Raw genomic sequence first — 20131 nt, 5'->3', positions numbered from 1 at the left:
AAAATATTTAACCCATTAAAGCTACTTGTGTTTGGAAATATCAAAAGAAATATTTATAATATTTTGGAAAACAAAGAGACGTTTAGCAGATGCAACCACGTTGCACAATGACAAGATTGGAGTCCGGCTTGATGTTGTAGTAAGCTACGGTGCGACTGTTTTCAAGCGTGGTGCCAAGAAAGTTAAGATTCAGCTGGTCCACCGGTAAGCCACCCTGATCATGGATCATGGTCTTGACTTTTTTAATGGTATCGGACCCCTTCACTTGCAGGATGAATGTTTTCTCCTTTATAGTCGATACAAAAATCCGCATGACTGCGTCCTGAGTTGGATAGGCATCGGGATTCAAACCTAGAACCAGTTGACGGGTGGGTCCATAGATCTTGAGGTCGATGGGCTTGGAGCTATCCTCCACCTCTAGGTTTATGCTTTTTCCCTCTACCGTCTTAATAGAAATCTGCATTGTTTCTCTCCTTTCTCTCTTTGGGGTTTTCTTTTTATATACCTGCATTGTTTCTCTCCTTCTCTCTTTGGGGTTTTCTTTTTATATACTTGCATCTTTTTTTTTTTTTTTTTGAAAAAAAGGGGTTTCTTATATATATACTTACATCTTTGGGAGTGAATTATCTGTTAACTTTACATTTTCCCAATGATAATATAGGCAGCCCTTTGGTTTCTTTTCAAAGTTTTATACACAAATCAAGAAACTTAACTTTTTTTCTTTCTCGAATTTCGCAAGAGACTATAAAAGTTTTATACACAAATTAAGAAACTTAACTTTTTTTTTTCTTTCTCGAATTTTGCAAGAAACTATATAAGTTTTTTACACAAATTAAGAAACATGACTTCTTTTGTTTCTAATGAAAAGTTAAACATCATTTACTATCTATCTAAATACTAACGGTATATCTATAAAAAAAAGTACTAACGGTAAAACAATGTGCATAATACAAACAATCAAAAACATATCATACTTTATTCTTTATTTTTAAAACTGAAACCATTATATTATATAATCTTCTAATTTCTAAATTTATATAATTTATATGAATTATTATTATTTTTTTTAAAGTATCTATATTATTAAAATAGAAGTACAAAATAGAATTAATTTTATTTTCAACAGATTTATTAGATCTGTCATTTCCTTATTTTAATTCATCTTAACTATTTTATTAATTGTTCTTTTTCAAATAATTTGACAGTATTTATTATAGAAATAAAAACAGAACTTACCTATTTTTTGTTTTATTATATCTTTTACATTCTTTTTTATATTTTAAACTACTTAATTAATTGTTTTACCATAATAATTTGACATCATGTAAACTATAATAATTTCACATGCTTGAATGAATTTTTTTACCCGTGACAAATATTCAAAACAGTTAAGAAAGAAATTTTTATTTTTTTACATAATAATTAGGTATGGGTATTACGGTATCCGTTCGGGTGCGAATTAGTTCTTCCGGGTATCGAGCATTTTGGATTTTGAGATTATGCTCCACTCGAGTTTTATAAATTTTCAGGTGGGATTCGAAGCTGGGTGGGTTGAGTTCTGATGTAAAAAATGAAAAAAACCTATGTGTTTTAGAAACGTCATTAAACAATTTATAAAAAATCTAACACCCACAATTTAAACCTAGTATACTTTAATTTCAATTCATGACTACATGTACCTTGGGGGGAATGAATATATATGCAAAAAATAAAATTTAGAATGTAATCTTTGTTAGACTATATAAATAAATACAAATATATCCATGTACATGATTAGGATTTCCTATGTAAATCTATATATATAGTGCTTAATAACATAAGAAGGGTAAATCTATATATATAGTGCTCTACCTATACACCAACTTAGTAAGCAAAACTCTAGCCGCCAATTATTTCTTCTCTCAAATCTCACTTTCTCCATTTTTCTCACGTTTTTGACTCCTTTTCTCTCTATTCTATCTATCTCCTAAACTCAGTCTTATCTCTCATTGGCTATGGATACAAACGACAAACCTTTAAGGATCACACACGGGGGCATGTCACAATTGTCCTTGATCTGCAAAAGCTCAACTATGACACATGGAGAGGGCTTTTTAAAATACATTGCCTCACGTTTGGTATAGCTGATGACTTTGACGGCAGTTCCTCCCCAACACCACCAAACGAAAAGCAATGGAAATAACGAGATAGACTCATAAAGATGTTGATTTATGAGACTATCTCTGAAACTATCCTCCATACGGTTCTAAAGACAAAGTGCACCTCTTGAGAACTCTGGATCTCCATTGAAAACTTGTTTCGTGATAACAAGGAGGTCACAGCTATCGAAATCAAATGTGTGTGTTTACAACTGAAAGTACATTCGAAAATCAAATGTGTGTTGTATAACAATGTATTACGTGATAAATCATCCTTACATGTTTCATTCCAGGGTGTTGACTTTTTTTTTTTAAAAACACTTCTTTTTTTGTCTAAAACTTCTTTTTAGAACATAGTCTATTGAAGATAATAACGTAGAAATTATTTTCCTTCGTCACGTCTGAGAAGAAATTAAACATAGTATTTTATAAATTGAACACCAAATCTTAGAATAATATGATAAGAACATTGAAAAAAAAGAGAGAGAGATTTTAGCAACCGCAAAGATCGTAGGTCAAGTGAATGGTCGACTCATGCCTGATGCCGCATTCAGCTACTGTCCGACTGTTCTGAAGAGCCACGCCGGCAAATATTATCCTCAGCTGGTCTACTGGAGTGCCATCAATCTCAAAGAATTTAGTCTTGACTTCTCCAATGGTATCGGATCCCTTAACCTGAAGGGTATGGGACCTGCCGCTGAGAGTCGCTACAAAAATACGCATGGCTGCTTCACCCCGACCCGAAGGACGCAGTCGCAAAACCAGTTCACTCATCGGCTCCCCATGGATCTTAACGTCGATAGTGTTGGAGCTATCTTCCACTTCTAGGTTTATGCTCTTTCCCTTTAATGTCTTGATAGAAATCTGCATTGCAAACCTAACTTCTCTCTTCTCTCGCTCTCGCTCTCGCTCTCTTATCTCTCTCTAGATTATGTTTTATAGTACATTATTGAGAAGAAACTTATATGTTACAATTTCCCAAGATAGTATATTGACCCGTTTTGGAAAAGTCATCTATACTAATAAAAAGACAATTTGATGCTCCAAAAAATGTCCACATTAGAAAATTTCCAAAAGAAGCTATTAGAAAATTTCCAAAAGAAATTACGTGGCACTATTACATTAAAACAAAAATAATGAATAAGTAAATATACAATCGAAGAAACGAAAATATTACATTAAATATCTATTGTAATATTACAATTTGATATAAAATAAAAAAATTAAAATAAACAACTATACAATATAAAAATAATAATAATAAGTAAACATACAATATAAAAATGGAAATATTACATTAAACATCTATCTGAAAAATGTATAGTTTTACATTTTTATTATTTGAAAAATATAGTTTTACATTTTTATTATTTACATCTATCTATATCTTATTTGATAAGTCAGTTTCCCACGTGTCTCTCTCACATTGATTCTTAGAAAGGTTAATTACAATGATAACCTTAATGAATTAAGTTAATTACTATAATGGCATTATTAAAAATTTTATTTAACTTTTTTTTTTGTTAGTATTTGTTTCCAAATCAACTTATTCTGAAAAGGCAATATCTTTCATATAAACATATAGCTTTTTATAAATTTAATAAAATCGAAATTAAATTTATACAAATCAAAAAGGAATTTAATAGAAAAGGCAATATCTTAATTAAATATAAATATAAATTAATTTTTATATTTAAAGTATGTCATTAATAAAACCGAATTTATTTTATATAAATAGAAAGGATTAGAAGATAAAAAATAACAACTAAAAATAATAAAAATATATCAAGCTTTTACATTTAAAACCTATAATAACAACTAAAAATAATAAAAATATATCAAGCTTTTACATTTAAAACCTATAATAACAACTAAAAATATTATAAATAATTTCCGTTGATAACAACTATTTTATTTCCTTTTTTCTTGATCAAATTTAAATAAAACTTTTAACTAAATTTTCTTTTTTGCACTAACTAAATTTTTAGCTTAAATTTTAGCTTAAATTTTTTTTTACAATAGCACAAAAAATACTATTAAATATTTAAAAAATGTAAAAAATAGATAATATATAAAAGAAAATTATTTTTATTTTTATTTTTCCAAAAATCATAAACAAAAAATAAATATCTGTAAATTTATAAAATATTAACATAAATTTTCTTGAAATACATATATAAAATCATACATAATATATATATATATATATATATATATTTATCAACCAATGGAAAAACTAAACAAAGTATAATGAACAATATTATTCTTATTTTAGTCTAATTATAACAAAAAATTATGATATAACCCAAAACAAAGATGTAAATAGCGAAGCCAATCAAAATATGAACAATTAAATCAACCAATTATTATGAATTATCTGTTATCTATAAATTTATATATGTTTAATATTTTTTAAAATGTTACAAATTATGTTTATTAATGCATATCTGATTTAAGATTTATTGTTTAAAAATTTTCAAAACAACTTATATCAAACTATACAAAAGTTTATAAAATATATATACAAATATAAGTGGATAAACTGTACTTCCTAGTAATAAACCAATTTTAACCTGATTAACACAAAAAAATCATCATACCGTATCAAATAGTTAAATTAATACAAACATTATATTTAAAATCACATATCTGATTAAGAAGAAAACATGAAGAAACTTAATACAATTGTTTATCGTAAAAACAAATTAGAAAATTACTTAAAACCTATAAGCATACAAAACCAAATATTTTCAATACTATAATTTATTTATTTTTAAATTTTTTATTCCAATGCATGAACACGAAAAAATCACCTAGTAAACTATTAAACTAAAATACATTTGGTATTTAAGTCTAATTTTTTAAAATAATTACCATCAAATGCTACTAACATTTAATATACACCTTCACTAATTTTTAGGCTTTCACGTCATGTTACAAGAGTGAATAACAAGCCCACTAAAATTTGCTTATCCAATAACTGCATTTGTATTGTTCACACCAATGAAAATTTGGTTTCATCCTTCGTGCATCACATTCTCAAACTCTTCATAAATTGGTTTTATATATTAGTAAACCAAAAGTCTAACATTACGTGCCAAAAATTTTACTATCCATTTTACAATATTTTTTCTTTTTGCTAAATATTTTACAATATTTTTTAACACAACCATTTTACAACAATTAACATTAAAAATTTACTGCCAGATAACTATAGCAATGTATTTGACAAGAACATCACTAGACCAAATTATATGAGTAACATGAAATATACAAAATTAACATTCGTTTTAGTATATATTAATCGTGAATATGATTTTGAATTCTTTTTTAAACAGAAAATCAATGATTACAGATTTTCTATCGATTTAGTTGAACATATAACTAAAATAAGAATTACACATTTCCTATCGATTTGGTATATTCAAATATTCTACGCTGTTAACAGATCCACTAAATATTCCTAAAATTATTGAACATCTTATTAACTTAACATAACAAGCCCCTAGATTAAACAAAGCCTTTTTCCAACAATATCTACTTGCTAATTGGACCTTTGATTTTTTATTATACAAAGCCTTTTTCCGACAAAAACGTGAAAGCTCATTTTGTAGTTTATATGTTTCTTATTATTTACAATCATGAAAATATATTGGCCTTTTACTATATTTTGACCCGTACTTAAAAATGCGGATATATTTTTTGTTGATAAAATTTTATGTTTACCAATTTCATGGTACCACTTTTAATTTTTACCACCGTTAAAGAGATATTTTCAAAAATATCTTATTCATTAAGTAACAAAAAATTCTTATACCCTTGTTATCTATATATATAATAAATTATTATATAAATAAATAAAAAATTTAAAAAAACAAAATAAAAAAAAATATTTTTTTTTATGTTTTCGAATTATACTTTTTCAAATTCGAACTTTTCTATAAATTTTTTTTTTTTTGAAATGTTTTTTTTGAATTTTTTTTTCAAAATTTCTTTTTGAAAATCGAAAATTATGTTTGAAACTATTTTTAAAATTTTGAATTATTTATTTATATATTTATTAGAATCCTAAATTTCACATCCCATAAACCCTACCCCACCCCTCAACTCTAAACCTTAAGTCTAGATTAGTTAACCCTAGGGGTATAAGTGTCTTTTACACTTTATTAAAAGTGAGAGTAAAATTAGTAAGTGTAAACATGAAAATTGGTACTATGAATGTGGTATTTGTGGCAATTTCACTTTTTTGTTTTACATTTTTTTAGAAATTTAATTTTTATATTTATGTTTTTAGTCATATTTTTGTTTTTTATAATATTCCTGTTAAATAATTAATAATAGGTTTTAATAATTGTATTAAAATAGTTGGACTACACATATATCAATAGGTCATGTTGCTGTTTTAATAGAATAGATAAATATATATATATTGAACCAAACTGATTTTTTAAAAAACAATTATATTGCTAAACGCGTGATTTTAAAAATATACGTTATATATATATATATATATATATATACATATACAGTATATATATTGGCTCTCTTTCTATTTACTCTAAAATAGAAACAATATATTAAACAATAATAAATGTTGATGTAGCAATTTGAAGGAAAAAACCAGCACGAACGCACGGGTCAAATCTCGTATATTTTTATATGAAGAGACCGCTATTTGAGGCTCTAGAAAGTGTCCACGTCAGAATACAAATCCTCTTCCAAAAGAATTCACTTGACACTATTACATTATTAGAAAAATAAAGAATAAGTAAATATACAATAGAAGAAACATAAATATTAGATTAAACATCTATCGTAATCTTGCAATTTGATATAAAAGAAAGAAAATTAGAATAAATAAATATAAAATATAAATAAAATAAAATAATAAATAAATATACAATATAAAAAATAGAAATACCACATTAAATATTTATCCGAAAATGTATCATTTAAAAAATTTAAGTAAATATACAATTTAAGAATTGAAAATACTACAAAAAACATATATCTGAAAAATGTATAGTTTTACATTTTATGAATTTCCATATATTTTTATATGAAGAGACTGCTTATCTCGCTCTTAAGCACATCACTATAAATGTCTCTGCAATTGGACAAGACTCATCGTGACTCATATGGTAGAACGAACTATCAAAGGTGAAATAGTCACAAGTACACATGTTGATAAAAGAGTCCCACTCCCAAAAATCATTTTATCTCCAATAGTCTCAGACCACCTATTCCCCTGTACATTAAAAGAGAAGTCACTTTAGTGATTTTTGCTGACGTGGCAATCACATAGAGTTTCTCAAGAAATTTTTTATAATTCTATTGGTTGATTTTTTTGAATTTTTCTTTTTCTTTTTTTTATTCACTCGCCTCCGTGGAGTGGAAAACGCCGTCGTATCTCATGAAGTTTCTTCTTTTTCTTTTTTCCAATCGGGTATCAATTGAAGGGGGATATGGTTTGAAACCGATGAAGACAGTCCGACCAGATGAGTTTGCTTCTCGACACTCTGAAGACTCAATCAGATCCATCGCGTCAAGAAGCGATGACCAGATGAGTTTCCTTCTCTCCACCATCGATCAGATCGACGAGGTGAAGTTTGTCGATACTCTCGGAATATACAGATTTTTTGGTTTCTCTGATTGGATTCGACTTTTAAGCTATGATACAAAGATTTTTTGGTTTCTCTGATTGGATTCGACATATGTTAAGCTATAAACTACGATCTGCTTATTAACAATTTTAATCTTTGTATCTAATTGATTGATTAACCTTCAGAGATCGAAAGGTTGAAGAAGCTACATACATAATCGTCAAACAACTTCGTTGACCAGGTATTATTAACTTCTTGAAGTTTTTCTACCTATCTGTTTCTTGCTGTTGAGGTATTGATTCTCTTAAACAATAACATGAAGCTTGAGCATCAAACTAATTGCCACGTCCAGAGAAGTATTTCGCGGACTGTCTACTGATGGAACAAGAAGAGACAACTGACATTTACAACAAACTTGGATTCGACTTCAGTCTCTGAAGAAGGACTGTATGATTATCTTCTCCTTAATAACTCAACAAGCATTTAGACAGTCCTCTCTTGAGATTTTCAAGTTTGGTTTTCGGTTTCATTAGCACGATTTAGAGCTTCACATTACTTATTTAGTCAGTCTGTTGCATCGCTAATTGCAGGACACTTTATATTCTTTGCACTGGTTATAAATAGCCAGGCGCTTGAAGATTCTGTATGTAGCTTTGGTACCCACATTTTCACTAGCTGAGTTGAAGCTAAGAATGAGGTAATATTTGGGTCCTATCTTCTTAATTAGCTTTAATTATCTTAGGAGAGCAAAAATGTCTTTAGCCTATTTAGAAAAGCCCAAATATATTGTCGATTTAGTTAAGCTCATATATATATTCGCTTGGGGGATAATAATTAGATATTTAGTTTAGACTTGCGCAAGATTGTTAACTAATGTAAATATTAATAACTTTCCTTATTATTCAAACCAATTTCTTGCGCCGGTTGATATCATATTTATTACATTACTTGCGCAAGTTAAAATCATATCATATCCAAATCATTTTTTGACAATACACATTTAATATCTTTATTTAAACGATTTCATTCTTTATTAGGGGTCATTAATATGATAAATAAATCGCCTTTATATATATAGGAGACACCCGAATGCTTAAAATACAAACATTCAGCTCTTACAAGAACAATGGCAATGGTGCGAGCCTCCAAAAACATTGTTTCTTATGTTAGATAATTAAAACCCCATAAAGATACGTCGCGTATTGAAGTTAGGATTGTTCGCTTGTGGAGAAACTATAACAAAGAATCAGGAAACACCATTGAAATGGTTTTTGTTGATAAAGAAGTAAGTATAAATCACACAAAATGCATTTTTTTGGAAGCATCGTTTATGATTCATTTCGAGATATATACTTATTCTACGTTTATAAAACTCTTATAATTTTTGTGACCAGGGGACAAGAATTCATGCTTCTGTTGGTGAACAACTCATCAAAAAATTCGATGACAAGCTACGCGAGGGAGATGCGATTGTTGTCCAGTTGTTCAAAGTGTACGATGCTATTGGTGAATACCGTACAATGCCACATCCGTACAAAATTGGCTTCTTTCAAACAACATTTGTTGGAAAAGCTGATGATTTTTCAAGTGCAGTTCCCGAAAAGTATTTCGCGGACTTCTCTGATATTCTTGGTGAAAATCTTGATCATAGCTGTTTGGTTGGTGAGTTAGTTTCTTACACGGTTAAAGAGTCTTTCACTTTTGTTATACTTATTCCTGATTTGACGCTTGTTTTTGTTATGTAGATGTGGTTGGCCAAATAGTTAACTCCGGGTCTCTAGAAAACAAAATAATAAAATGAAAGATAACATGAGGCTCTTGATTGAGTTGCGTGACCCAAAGTAAGACTAAGTTCTTAATCGTAGTAGTAATTTTGCTAGCTAAACATCTATAATCTGTATTTAACTTAAGTTTATATTATAAAGTAATGTGAAGATGATGTGTACTCTGTGGGGTTGTTATGCTAAACAAGTATACGATTACAGTAGGAGTAACATGTCCACCATGATTATTTGTGTTATCAGATTCTGTTCTGTTAAAGAGTGGAAAGGTATATAATATTGTTTCAATTTGTGGAAAACTATTACTCGCATAACATATTAATAAGATCAAAATACTTTGTAGGTGCTTACTCCATATCTAGCGGGTATAATTCAACCCATATTTTGCTCAACCCAACACTTGAATTTATTGAGGAGTTCAAAGCAAGGTACGGCTCCTGCGTCTTACGTTCCAGACCTATTGAGGAGTTCAATACATCTAGATTTTTATTTTAATTTTTGAACGTCATTTTTAACTGAAACATTTTTAAATTATGTGTAATTATTTGATTTGGCAGTCTCCCTGATTTTTTACTTGCTCTTACAAACAACGATAGTAGCCAATGGTCTGTTGGTACAGCTACATCTATTCGTGCCAGGTTTTTTATTCTTAATGAGAGGCTAACCATAAGAGAGATCATTGATAGTACTCTGGTATATTGACTACACCCTTCACTTTTTAATTTTTTACACATGAGTATACTCCATGTGTTATCAATGCTTTTAACATATTGTCATTGACGAATAGGTTGACACTTTTGTCACTCTGAGGACTATTGAAACAATTGATACTGAACGTGGCTGGCAATATTTAGGTTGCAAATACCACAACAAAAAAGTGATGCCTACAACCAATGTTGATGACAATGACCGGCCCTTGTTCTTCTGCAATACATGTGATAAAGAACACAGTGATGTCATTTCCAGTTATTGTGCGGGTTAGATATACACACATTTTAGTTAGGTAGATCGTCATGGAAATAGTCTGTGACGTTTATTTATTTTTGTTTTCAGGTTCAAATTAATTGCTCATGTTAAGGACGACAGCGGTGAGGCTAATTTTCTTTTGTTTGATGCTAATGCTCAACAAATTGTACGTCATTCTGCCTTTGAACTCTATGACGAGGTACTTTTAGTAATTCCTATTTACATCAATTAACACCATAAATTCTTTTATTGTGTTATCTCTATGTAATTGTAGAATGAAGATGAAGACTTCTTACCAGAAGCAGTTAGCGATCTCTTTGGTAAGAGTCCTTTTTGAGATTTCAGTTGATGTTGATAACATCAAAGGAAAGAGCTCTCAGTATGTTGTTCGATTGGCTACTGATGACTGTGAAATGGTTGAGGAATTTGCTGATTTGCCTCCTAAACCGGTATTACACTGCTTATAATTGCGAATAATTTGATTGTTACATTAGCATAATATTGATTCAATTAAATCTGTCTCTTGCAGATCCTAATGTTGGAGTCCGCAGATGATATTTCCTCTGGTTCTGGTGGTTTTACAGCAACTCCTTTGTCCAAAAGAAAAAGCGAACAAGATGAAGACAGTTCCCTTGAGGTTCAACACTCTGTTAACAAGAAACCCTCTCAAAAGAAACTCAAGGGCGAGTGATCTGTCCCTTTTTTTTAAAACTGTCCTTTCTATTGTTATGGCTGTGTTTTTGCATCATTTTTTTTAATTTGGTCTAAGTACCTTTGTCTTTGGTTTTGTTTAAGATTTGGTCTAATTACCTTTGTTTTTTGCTTTTGTTTGGATTAAAACTTTTAAAAGTTCCAATCTAAACCAGATCCCCATTTTTTTGGTTGGCTCTGACATTTTAAGATTGTATTTATGCCAATCGGTAACGTTTAAGAATCATTACATTCGTAAAATGATTATCGAACCGATACCCCTTTGTTAGGCTTTTACTGGCATAAATACAATCTCAACCCATTTGAAATACCGAACAACAAAAAATGTAACCGAAGTTTTACTAATCTTAAAATGATTATCGAACCGATCCCCCTTATTAGGCTTTTATTGGTAGTAATACAATCCCAGCCCATTTGTAATACTCAACTAAAAACCAAATTATGCCCGAATATTATTTAAGCCCACATATTATTATTTTGACTTTGCAGCTGATTTTCTCCTTAATAAATAATACTATTTAGACGATTCTTTGTAATAGCAAGGATTAGACTATTATTTGTAATAACTACTACTTTTTAGACATTTTTTGATTATTTAAGCAAACATTAATCTTAAAAAGGTTATGCAATTAGATCATAGATATAAAAACAAACACGCAAACTATGGGCTCTTTGTACCGGAAGTGAAAATCGTAAATTATTTAAAACATGTTTTACATGCAACATAAATTGATTTTGGAGGGGAACTATATAAAAACACACACGCAAAATATGATTATGTCGGTAAATAAAACTATTATTTGCAAAGGTAAATGCAATTAACATATTTTTAATTTATGTATTTCGATAAGTAATGTGAAAAGACACGACTCATCGAAAGTCCGCGATGACATTATAAAGACAGCACTGAAGAATTGTGACCAAAACCTTTCATCTCTCTTCTTCTCCAATTGAGTCTCTCCAACTTTCGGTAAGTTAATTTTCTTTCTCCTTAGTTTTTCCTTTTCAATATATTGCATGTAGATTCATCCGTTTTCTGTATATTTTGTTACCAATTGAATCAAGATTTTTTAGGTTTTGTATCCGTCATGCGTCTTTTTGTTCAAAAACCAGTCCATGATCTTGATAGGCTTATAATAACTTAGATTCAATGAACTAATCACTTTTAGTTCAAATTTTTAGATTGTTATGTGTAAAAATCAATGAGAATTTAGGAGATCTTATGTGTACAAATGCTTATTATTGATCATTCTAAAAATTATTTCCGCTTAGATAATATAAAATTTATAACCAATACTGTTTATAATAACAGTAAGACCAAGATCTCGCGATGGCATTCAACAAGGACCTTAAACGCAAGTCTCCGATGACTGATGATTTCGGTACTTCTCTAGAAGAGGCATTCAAAAATGGAATGGAGGGGACGACTGCGCATTACCAAGCCATTCTCTTTATGTACAAGCAATTACATGATGCCGTCATCAAAAAGCATGCTCAAGAACGTGAGGTCGCTCGCTACAAGGTAAACTGGAACTCTTTCACGAACTCTTCAACATGTCTGCATTGAGCGAAGAGAAAGCTACAGTCGGAACTTGTGCTTGCAGAGGCCAAGGCGTCTGATGTGAAGGTTCCTTACATCGATTGGTACAAGTTGAATGAGCCACAGATGTTTGATTAACCTTGTCAATTTCTTGTTTGCTTCAAGTTTAAAACATTTAATGTTTTTTGATATTATGGTTATGTCTTTCGGAACATATTTTCTGGTTTTTAAAACCAGTTTTCCTTTAAATTTGGTCGGTTATTAAACTAAACTAATTTTGTTATATTATATTATGCCTTTTTATTAGCCTATCTCATTTTTTTTCTTATTGTTATAGCTTATAATTGGCTTTCATGTTTTGGTTACACATTCGTTTGATTTAGTTGCTTTAGTTACAAAATATATATTTCTGTGTATAAGACTTTGGCAGAGGAAGTAGGTTATACGTATAGTGGTGGGTTAAGTGGTTTGATAGATTTGGTTAAATCACATTCTTCAAGGTGGCGTCATTATGTGATGGACAATATCGAAACAAGTTTGGATTCTTGAGATCTTACAATATTAGAGGAAACTGATTTAATACATTCAATTTTTGAAATGGCCTGCCTAAATAATTATTATGAAGAGTTTGTGTCTATAATTTAACTATACGTCTTTTCGTATCGGATTGGTTAAGTTAAATATTCTATCGAGGTATGGAAATGACGATATTTTTTGAAATCTTTATAACTTAATTTATTGACATGAGTGAAAGATTATAAATAAATAACCCCATAAATATCTAATAAATCGGCATGATATATCTAATAATTTTTTCTACTATTCGAAAAGGAAGGCAATATTTTAAATTCCTGTACGATGCAATCCATATAGTAGTTCAAAATCTATTACTTTCTGTTTGTTTTCGGACAATATCTATATATAAGGAAATATATATATGTTGGAAACCTTTATAGTTTCAAACATATAAAGGTTTTATAAATATTGTATTCGAATCTAATTGGATGACCATTTATAGGGCAATTGGAAAGGCATTTTTCTAGAACACATCTTTCTATATAAACTGTAGGAGGTTGCCTATCTTATCAAACCTAATATCAGTCTTCTTCGCCGACATTGTCTCTACAATTCTCTCCTAATGTCAAACAGAAATGCTTTGTAAGCTTTCATTTTCTTTTTTTCTTAGCAACACATGTATATCATTACTCAGTTATTTGATTATCGAATCACGGTTTCTTAATTCAATATTTCGTTATATAATCTGGGTATTGAACAATACATGTCGATCATATTTCTAGGGATATATATAATGTCATTGGAATAGTAAAAATGATTCTGTAAGATCTCTATAGTATCATGTATTGTTTAATTTTGAGGATCTAACTAAATAGATATATTTCACTGTTAGTCGCTTTGTCTCTATGTTTGATCTGAATTATCAATTGTATAATTATGTTTCTAATTGTGTTGCTTATATAATCATTGTATATGTTAATCAATATTTTTTTGTTCACATGCAAGACAAGATCTCGCGATGGCATTCAACAGAGATCTAAAGCTCAAAAAACCGATCGTTGATGATTACGGTTATTCTTTCGAAGAGGCTTTCAACAATGGAAAGAATGCGACTAGGGAGCGCTACCGAGCCATGCTCTTGATGTACCAGAACCAATTGGAAGCCATCACAGCCAAGCATGATGAAGAGCGTGAAGTCTATCGCGTGCGAGGTAAATTAGAGTTACTCAAGGAACTCTTCAAGAAAGACGCAAGGAGGAAGGAGAAGAATAAACTAAAGACTGAACTTGTGCTCGCAAAGGAGAAAATGGATGGGGTCAAGATTCCTTACGTTGATTGGTTCAAGATGGGTGAGCCACAAATGTTTGACTGACGTCTTTGTTTTAACAATCTCTCCAAGTTTGAAATGTTTTAGTTTTTGTGTTGATTCGGCTACCAATATCGGAATTTATCTTCTGGTTTTGTAAACCAGTTTTCAAATATGTTATTTTCAATAGCTTCAACTTATTGTATTCAATTGATGAACTGATTTTATATTTGCATGGATCATTGCAATATATGATATTTTGATTGTTGAACAATGTGTTTCAATGATTTATAAACAGTCTTTGCTGATCTTGTGTGTTCAGTCAGTGTAGTTTCGATGTACTTAAAGAGTATTTTGTGATATTAATTAGCACTTATTTGTGGTGTTAGTGAAAAAAAGTTATGATTTTGTTCATCATTTGGCCTTCACTTAGCTAATATATCACAAAAACCTTTTAAATATAAAAGCAGTCACTGACTTAAAAAACCTTTTAAATACATCAAAAGTTTTTATTGAAAATACAAAATTATATTTAGATTTTCGTAATTAGGACATGAAACATACTAAATATTACTTTAAAGATACTATTTTCCAAGCACGTTTTACAGATATTGGGTTTAATTGATTTTTACGCAGGCCCATATGTAAAATTCCCCTATATTCAACCGAAAGTTTTCAAATGTTTCCTTCATGCTAATTTTGTTGAATACTTGGGTTTGGGTTTAGGGTTTACGGTTTCGATTTTAAGTCTAAGATTTGGGTTTATTGTATACGATTTGGGATTAGGGTTTAGGAGTTAGACCAGTATATATACATTTGGATTTAAAATTAACGGTTTCGGTTTAGGGTTTAGAATTTGGATTCAAAGTATACGGTTTGGATTTACGGTATAGGACTTGGGTTTAGGGTATAGGGTTTGGATTTAAGGTTTAGAGTTAAGGGTCTAGGGATATATATTTTGGATTTAAAGTATACGGTTTGCATTTAGGGTATAGGACTTCAGTTTTGGGTAAAGGGTTTCATCAGTTAGAATTTTGAAATATTTGAATTTCTTTATTTCCATCATTATTTTTTGAAATAAGCTGCCATGAATATAAGAAATGCAAATTAACTATTTCGTATCATCGAGATAGCACAAACATCAAATGTGCAAAACCGATAATAAAAATACCACTGATTTATACATGTAATTATACAATATGACATTGAGTCATGATATATATACACCCAAAACCAACTATTATCCAAATGAAACCGAACTTTTGTTAAGAATCATTACATTCTTAAAATCATAATCCAACCGATCCCCCTTATTAGGCTTTTATATGCATTAATACAATCACAGCCCATTTAAGTTATCTATCTGAAAACATAGTTATGCCCAAATATAAAGAAGACGGCCTTCAGAACTCGAAACCCTAAATTGATCTTATTGTTTAGTAGCACTCTATAAATCTGCCACCAAAAATTACAAGCCTAGCGTCCTAAAATTCTTGGCTTAAAATGAAGCCGGACAAATATAGTTGGTCAATTCCTACCCAGGTATTAGCGAATTCGAGAACCAAATATTTTTGCAATACCAATTTGTTCATCATAAAGGACTATTTTTTGTGATCCTATAGGAATTATGCACATTTGATCATGATAAACTTCATTGTCTTCCTATGGCTATGTAAGTTTTTTTATCTTATAAAATATTTAGTTTCTATTATACGTTTGGAGTACTTACAAGTCATAAACTGTCGTACAATATGTGACAGATTTACGAAAAAGTTGACAATCATATAGAGAATAAAGTCAATCAGAGGCATCAATATCACAATATGATGAGCTTTACACACAGAGACCAACATTCAGCCAATATCCACGATGACCAAGATAAATCCAAGTTTATGGATTGGATGGAGACAAACAAACAAATACCTCAAGGAGTTTGTAATAGTTCCTTGAACTTGTTGTGCTTAGTGAGCATTTCGAAAGGTTCGGCAGCAAAATATGACAAGGAAATGTTTCTGAAATAGTTGGTGGGATCGGAGTTGGAGTGGTCGTCGTTTGAATCAGAGGAATCACCGATGTAGTTGGTGTCATAATTGTTCACCGATTTTTCTTCTCCCATCTTCACTTAAGTGTCTGGATTTCGCTTGATAATTTTTTGGTTTTTTGGGTTGTTTTTACTCTCAGTCGATACGTAATGTTGGATGTTGTAGGACGATAGTTATAAAGATGGTTGTGGGAAAATGAGGTGATTGTACATGATGAAAATGCTGTGTAAGTGCTACAAGTATGTGCTAAAAAGGACAAGGGACGACACATGCATTGTAAAACGGCTGTGGTTCACCGGTGTTGTCACTTACTCAGAAAAGTTGGTCGTTGCTTTTTTTGCATGCTTATTGATATTACCAATCGAAGTGACAATTTGACATATTGAAACTGGATTCTTATGCTTTCTTAATAAAAAATTATAAAAGTAAAACATTAACTTGACCAGCTTTCATTTCCTTATTAGTATGTATTTGAATATGATAGTTTCTCAAACAATCAACCACTTAAATTAATGGTAATAATATATCCGATATTTCTTAGTTTAGGAAATGCATTAAAGCATTTGAATAAGTTCATCCGAGATTTCTTTCTTCATAAAAGATAATAAAAGTTAGAAATTTACTTGACCACTACTCATGTTCTTATTCATATGAATAAGAATATTTTGTTGCTCAAACAAGAATAAAAAAATCCAATTTATTTAAGTGGTTGGATTTTCTGATTTGACGCTAGGTTTTTCATATGCTCTTATAAATAAAACTAAGCTTTACTCGACATTCTATAGATCATATTGAGTACAAAGAGGTTACAATCTCTACTCTCTATCTTACTCTCTATCTTCTCTATTATTATGTTGTTACTATGTTATACAAATCGATCATGAAGTTTGATATAGGTCTTTGTCAAAACACAGTATTCTTGAAGCAATGTTAACCATGAAGATAACAATGTTAACCATGAAGATAACAATTTCTGAAATTATTGAAGCAAAAACAGTAAATATTTTGGCAGTTTTCATTTACCCTAGCGTTATTTTTTGTTTTAACTAATTCAAATAGGATTTTACTACAAATTTATTGTCATTTAAATGCTTCAAAATAGGCTGGAAATTATATGGTTGTTGCTAAAATTGAGGCCATTGATTTGGACAAACCATGGTACTACACTGCCTGCAATTTTTGCAAAAGAAAAATGGTCAGACAAGGAGATGGTTTTGAGGGAAACGTGCAACATCTTCAACATAACCCTATATACAACTGCAAAACATGCAACAAGGATTTTGAACATGCTATTCACTGGTATGACCGTTTATAAAGATTAATCTTGCTACCTTTGTAATATATCAGTATTATATGTTCATATACTAATTAAAATAGTGGGTTTTTTAGTTACTACTTGGTTGTACATGTCTCTGATGACTCAAAGGGAGAAGCCAAGTTTTTGCTTTTCAACAATATTGCGGAGATGCTCATTAGGAGACCTGCGTTTGAGTTAGTCCAAGAGGCTGCTCAGGTATTTCCTTCATTTTTTAATTTAGGGGGAATTAAGAAAAATTCATTTCTATATATTCTTTGAAAGATGTATATTTGTTTTACAGGAAAATCCACATTTTCTACCTCAATCTCTAACTGATTTGATTGGGAGAAAACTTCTATTTAAGATCACTATCAGAACTTATGGTCAACAAGAACAGAATTCAGCATATGTTGTTGATTTAGTGATTTACCATGCAGACATAATTCAACACTTTGATCCACATGTAATATTTAAAATAGTGATAACTCAAAATTAATTTTACCCAGTATAAGTTCTAACGATTTTTTTTTTGTGCAGCCGCATTTTGTGATTTTTAATGATTATGAGTCGGAAGAGGACTGATGCAAATCCAAAATTAAGGAACAAAGTTGAAGTCCAATATGCCCGTAAAAGTGCAAGAGTTTAAGAATAAATTTGTTTTTGTTTTCTTCAAATTTCATAATGTTTTCCGTTGTCTCTCGTTTAGGTTTTATAGTTATGAGAATGAATTATGAGGTGTTATTTGGTTCGTTATATAGAACAACTCCTTTAATCTATTTTTTTGTCCACATTATAGCAAAATTATTGTTTAAAACTTTAAATGTTTAAACTTATTACTAGAAGATAGTATAGAATTATATATCTAAATTGCTAAAATAAGGTTGTTATATATATGTTAAAGTTCCAAAAAATCATAATTAATAAAGGAACAATGTAAAAGAAGGTAATATTGAATTATATTGTCATAAAGTGTTTTCCAATAAATATCATATTCACTTGCGCAAGGAATAGATACATGGTAAGAATTTGATAAGGAAACTTTATTTGGCAACAAAGGATTATACGTATATTTTGAAGATGATATAACCTAATGGTCATGGATCGATTTCTATTATATTTTTCTGAAGAGGTCGGCTTCTGAACTCTATATCTTCGACTTTCTTTTAAATTATATAAGTTTATTCAAGCCTTTATTCTAATTGCATACGATTCAATCTATACGTACTGTTTTGGTCTTACTGAAAACACAAGCATTCGATTTTGAGTGGGAAGCATGAAGAGAAGTAATCCAGTGTCTACAGACACAGGGAATAAACCACATAAGAAGAAAAAAAACAGTGTATGTTCTACTGAAAATAAATAAAAACCTTTATAAATTATGAATTTTCGTACTACTGAATACAAAGAATGATACGTAATCGTTCTAATGAAATCAGGGCAAGTGATAGTTGGTTAATTTTTCACATACTAATTATGTTGACGCAGGTACCAATGACAAAGAGAATACTCCAATGGGGAGTATAACACAAAACTCATCTATCACAAACGTTTCACCTCTGCCCAGTATAAATCCTTTTAGGACACCCTTTCAGAATGTTACGAATCAAGTATTTCGACCCATTATTCCACGACCATCAGAGTCTAATCCGTCAAAAATCGTTGAAAATACATCGACACATACTGTCCCATTAAGTTGTGTTTTTCAAAGTTTTAAAGATGGACTAACACATCAAGCTAGAGCTGCGCGAAAGAAAATACTGAATAACAAAAGAACAATACGGCTTACTACCTCAAATAGAGGTTAGTCTCCTAACGCTTTCATTTTCCCCACGTTTATTCTTATTAATCTATTGAGAAAAAAACATTTCTGAAAAATTCATTTTCATTACATTCCACAGTTACCAGGATTTTCAAGCCAACCAAGGCATCAGTTGTACCACCTCCAGGTATAAGTTTCTTTTCAAAGCAAGAGTTACAAGGCTTTTTAAAGAATTACTGGAAGAACCCTTTGTGAAAATTAGCTTACTTATTTCTCTGTTCATTCTACTTATGTCTGTAGGTCCCTATAATTCAACGCAAAGTTCACCTACTCTTGCAAATTTGAGTGGTTCTGGAATCAACATGCACCCATCGAGTAATAGCATTGTTTACTAATTACTGCATATTATATAAGTAGCGCTTATATAGTATGATCGTATACAAATAGTAAAGAAAATAGTAATTAATTTATA

The 20131-nt window shown here is 30.1% G+C and overlaps 3 protein-coding genes across 3 annotated transcripts; 1 reads left to right on the top strand and 2 right to left on the bottom strand.

Moving 5' to 3' along the window:
* Positions 1-79: 79 nt before the first annotated feature.
* Positions 80-561, bottom strand: LOC106425599 (polyubiquitin-D-like). The gene has a single exon (XM_022706394.2). The coding sequence runs from the start codon at positions 509-511 to the stop codon at positions 83-85; it is 429 nt and encodes a 142-aa protein (XP_022562115.2). The 5' UTR covers positions 512-561; the 3' UTR covers positions 80-82.
* Positions 562-2585: 2024 nt separating this feature from the next.
* On the bottom strand, positions 2586-3152 carry LOC111207988 (polyubiquitin-like). The gene is made up of 2 exons (XM_022706648.2): positions 3111-3152; positions 2586-3062 (listed from the first exon to the last, which is right to left on the bottom strand). Exons 1-2 carry the CDS (start codon positions 3150-3152, stop codon positions 2631-2633), a joined length of 474 nt encoding a protein of 157 aa, XP_022562369.2. The 3' UTR covers positions 2586-2630.
* Positions 3153-9005: 5853 nt separating this feature from the next.
* LOC125590500 lies at positions 9006-11179 on the top strand. The gene is made up of 11 exons (XM_048764086.1): positions 9006-9026; positions 9136-9403; positions 9487-9514; positions 9766-9791; positions 9866-9950; positions 10080-10215; positions 10310-10365; positions 10576-10687; positions 10763-10808; positions 10855-10937; positions 11018-11179. Exons 1-11 carry the CDS (start codon positions 9006-9008, stop codon positions 11177-11179), a joined length of 1023 nt encoding a protein of 340 aa, XP_048620043.1.
* Positions 11180-20131: the final 8952 nt, after the last annotated feature.

This window comes from Brassica napus, chromosome C7 (assembly GCF_020379485.1).
Source record: "Brassica napus cultivar Da-Ae chromosome C7, Da-Ae, whole genome shotgun sequence".
NCBI classification, from domain to species: Eukaryota; Viridiplantae; Streptophyta; class Magnoliopsida; order Brassicales; family Brassicaceae; genus Brassica; species Brassica napus.
The sequence above is the reverse complement of the archived record's forward strand: the minus strand, read 5'-3'. Positions and strand labels throughout refer to the sequence as shown.